The sequence below is a fragment of the Austrofundulus limnaeus genome, unplaced genomic scaffold (assembly GCF_001266775.1).
Source record: "Austrofundulus limnaeus strain Quisiro unplaced genomic scaffold, Austrofundulus_limnaeus-1.0 Scaffold913, whole genome shotgun sequence".
Lineage (NCBI taxonomy): Eukaryota > Metazoa > Chordata > Actinopteri > Cyprinodontiformes > Rivulidae > Austrofundulus > Austrofundulus limnaeus.
Window position 1 is genome coordinate 106,834 of NW_013953315.1, and position 3,004 is coordinate 109,837.

At 39.4% G+C, this 3,004-nt stretch overlaps 1 protein-coding gene across 1 annotated transcript in view; it reads left to right on the forward strand.

Moving 5' to 3' along the window:
* dus2 (dihydrouridine synthase 2) overlaps positions 1-3,004 on the forward strand; it is a gene marked incomplete in the record, with an annotated part of 55,129 nt that overhangs the window by 13,220 nt on the left and 38,905 nt on the right. Inside the window, 3 exon segments of the mRNA XM_014029484.1 lie at positions 520-580; positions 655-702; positions 819-884. Of these exon segments, the coding sequence (XP_013884938.1) occupies positions 520-580; positions 655-702; positions 819-884 (175 nt within the window).

Here is a 3,004-nt window from a genome sequence, read left to right on the forward strand (position 1 = left end):
GGTTTGTACACACACTGCAGCAGGAATTTTGGCCCACTCCTCCATACAGATCTCCTCCAGAGCCTTCAGGTTTCGGCTTCATTGTTCAGTTAATACAGGAAATGAGTGGAGAACAGGAGGGCTTCTTAAAGAAGAACTAACATGTCTGTGAGAGCCAAAATTCTTACTGGTTGATAGATGATCAAATACTTATTTCACACAATAAAATGGAAATGAATTATTTAAAAATCATACATTGTATTTTTCTGGATTTTTGTTTTAGATTCCATCACTCACAGTTGAAGAGTACCTATGATAAAAATTACAGTCATCTACAAGCTTTGCAAGTRGKRAAACCTGAAAAATCAACAGTGTATCAAATACTTGTTCTCCCCACTGTATGCTCTGAAGTTGTAACACTATTAATAAGATTTGTAAGGAAGTAAAACTCAACTCTGGCCAGATGTTTTGAGTCACATGATGTATTGCTGAACCTGGCCAGAGGATTGGCTCAGACTGTGATGTGTTTGTTTCATCCAGGGAGAAGGATGTGGCAGCCGTCGATGTAAACATGGGCTGTCCAAAGGAATACTCCACTAAGGTAAAATCTGGTGAAAATGCTGCTGCTGTGAACGCTAAGCCTCTGGTTGACCTCTGACCTCTGCTGTCCTACAGGGAGGGATGGGAGCTGCTCTTCTATCAGATCCAGACAAGATTGAAGCTGTGAGAACTCCAACTTAAACATAGTGATTTTTATTAAAAAGCATTTGTACTGATTTTATGTAAACCCAAAGATTGACTTTTATTTCTTGTTTTTATTTTATTTTTGTATTTTGTAGATCCTTAAGAAGCTTGTGACAGGTGTTTCTATTCCAGTTACATGTAAAATACGAATTCTGCCTTCGGTAAGTTATTTTTTATGACCATTATGTTTGTCTGATACTTTTTCGAAAAAAGAAAAAGTTGAGCAAGTCCTCTGGACAAGTTCTTCTTTGTTGAAACATTTTATCTCTTCTTCAAGAGATTTAGTCTTAGGAGTTGCAAGTAAACTCAACCTTATAAGCAGTACTTTCACACGGATTAACTTGTCCAGAGAACCTATTCAATTTTTTTTACATGGATTATTAGGAAAGCTATGTTTTACTGTTGTGGTAGAACTTTTTTAACATAAAACTCAACATAAAACACGTCAGATGTTATTGTTTAGTAATTTAAAATTTAAAAAGTCACTTCTGCATGGAAATAAAATCATAAAATAGATTATACTGATGCATCTTGTGAATTAATTTAACATTTAGTCAAAGATTTAGAGCAGATTTCATTAAATACTGAATATCATATTGCTCTGCTCATGCATATTTGTTTTTTATTTTTTTTACTGAAAACAATTCTGTTGAGCTTCCATGTTGTATAAAAGCAAGTAATTAGCCTTGGGTCAACCACTCTAGGTCAGTCCCTTCTGTTAGACAGTTTCTTTAGCCAGTTGGTGTAGATCATGTCAGACATTGGTGCAGTCCAGCTCTGTGTGGACGTCTGCCACTGTGATGGGCATTGGTTCTTGTTCTGGGGGGAGCTGAGTCCTGATCTAGATCTTGTAGCCATAAGGGTTCTTGTTCAGGGAGACGAAACAAAGAAACGTCAGGACAAAACACGGCTGTCCATCTAAACGTTTTTGGACAGAGAAGACAGATGGTTTGAGAGTCAAATGTCATGTCAAATGCAAAAAAATCAGCAACAAGAGGAAGCTTCAGATTTCAGTTCTCCAAACCTTTCTGTGAAAACCTGTCTGAAGGAACTATTTGGGAAGAGCTTCACTGAACTCAGAGGAGCTGATGACCATGCTTACAGAGGTGGAGGTGCTGCTGAACTTTAGGTCTCTCCTGTGTGAGTAACAATACAACAGGAGAACCACAACCACTCACACCATCTCACCTTCTGATTGAGAAAAGACTCACAATCTCTACCATCAAATACTTTGCTGCTGTTGTCTTACACAGTCAGTATAACCAAAGCAGACATGGGTTGGACACCAGATTCAGAATCAGTTTTATTTTTGCCGTTGTCAATAAACAGGATTCACAGACTAGGAATTTGCTTCAGCATTAAGGTGAGAGTAAAATATAAAAGATTAAAAAAGTAACAACATATGTACAACAATACAATACACAATACAGTGTAATTGGAGTAGTGCAATTATATACAGCGATAAAGTGACAAGGCAGAGTTACAAAGTGGCGTGATTATGATTGTTCAAGAGTCCGACGGCAGAGGGGAAGAAAATGGTCTTATGGCGGGAGGTTCTGGTCCAAATGGACTGAAGCCTCCTACCCAAGGTGAGTGGTTCAAATAGACTGTATGCAGGGTGAGAAGGGTCAACTGTGATCCCACCTGCTCGCCCCACAGTCCTGGAGACTTACAGGTCATGGAGAGGTGGGAGGCTAGTGCACAACGCGCTCCAGTCTGTCTGTCCCTGGCAGTGGCCCCGGCATACCACACCGTGATGGAGGAGCTGAGGATGGACTCGATGATGGCCGTGTAAAAGAATTGCACCATCAGCCTGGCCGGCAGCTCAGCTTTCTTCAGCTGTCACTGGAAGTACATCCTCTGCTGGGCCTTCTTGATGAGGGAGCCAATGGTCACCTTAAATTTGAGGTCCTGGGTGATGGTGGTGCAGAGGAACCAGTAACAGGCTACAGTGGGGTGTCGTTAAGGCAGGGTTCCTGCAGATCCTTAAAAAGTCTTAAAAGTCATTGAATTCATCAATCCAAAAATAAGGCCTTAATTAGCCTTAAAATGTCTTAAATCAATCTTCAGAAGTCTTAAAAATGTTAACACATTAAGTCTGATGATTGTAATCTGTCCCAGATAGGGATGCACCGATATGAAAATTTTATCCAATATCGATGTCCCATCATTGGTGTTATGGCCGATAACTGATACAGTATTTACCGATATTACACAAACACACAAATTATATTATACATATAGTATACGCACAAACACACAAATTATATTATACATATAG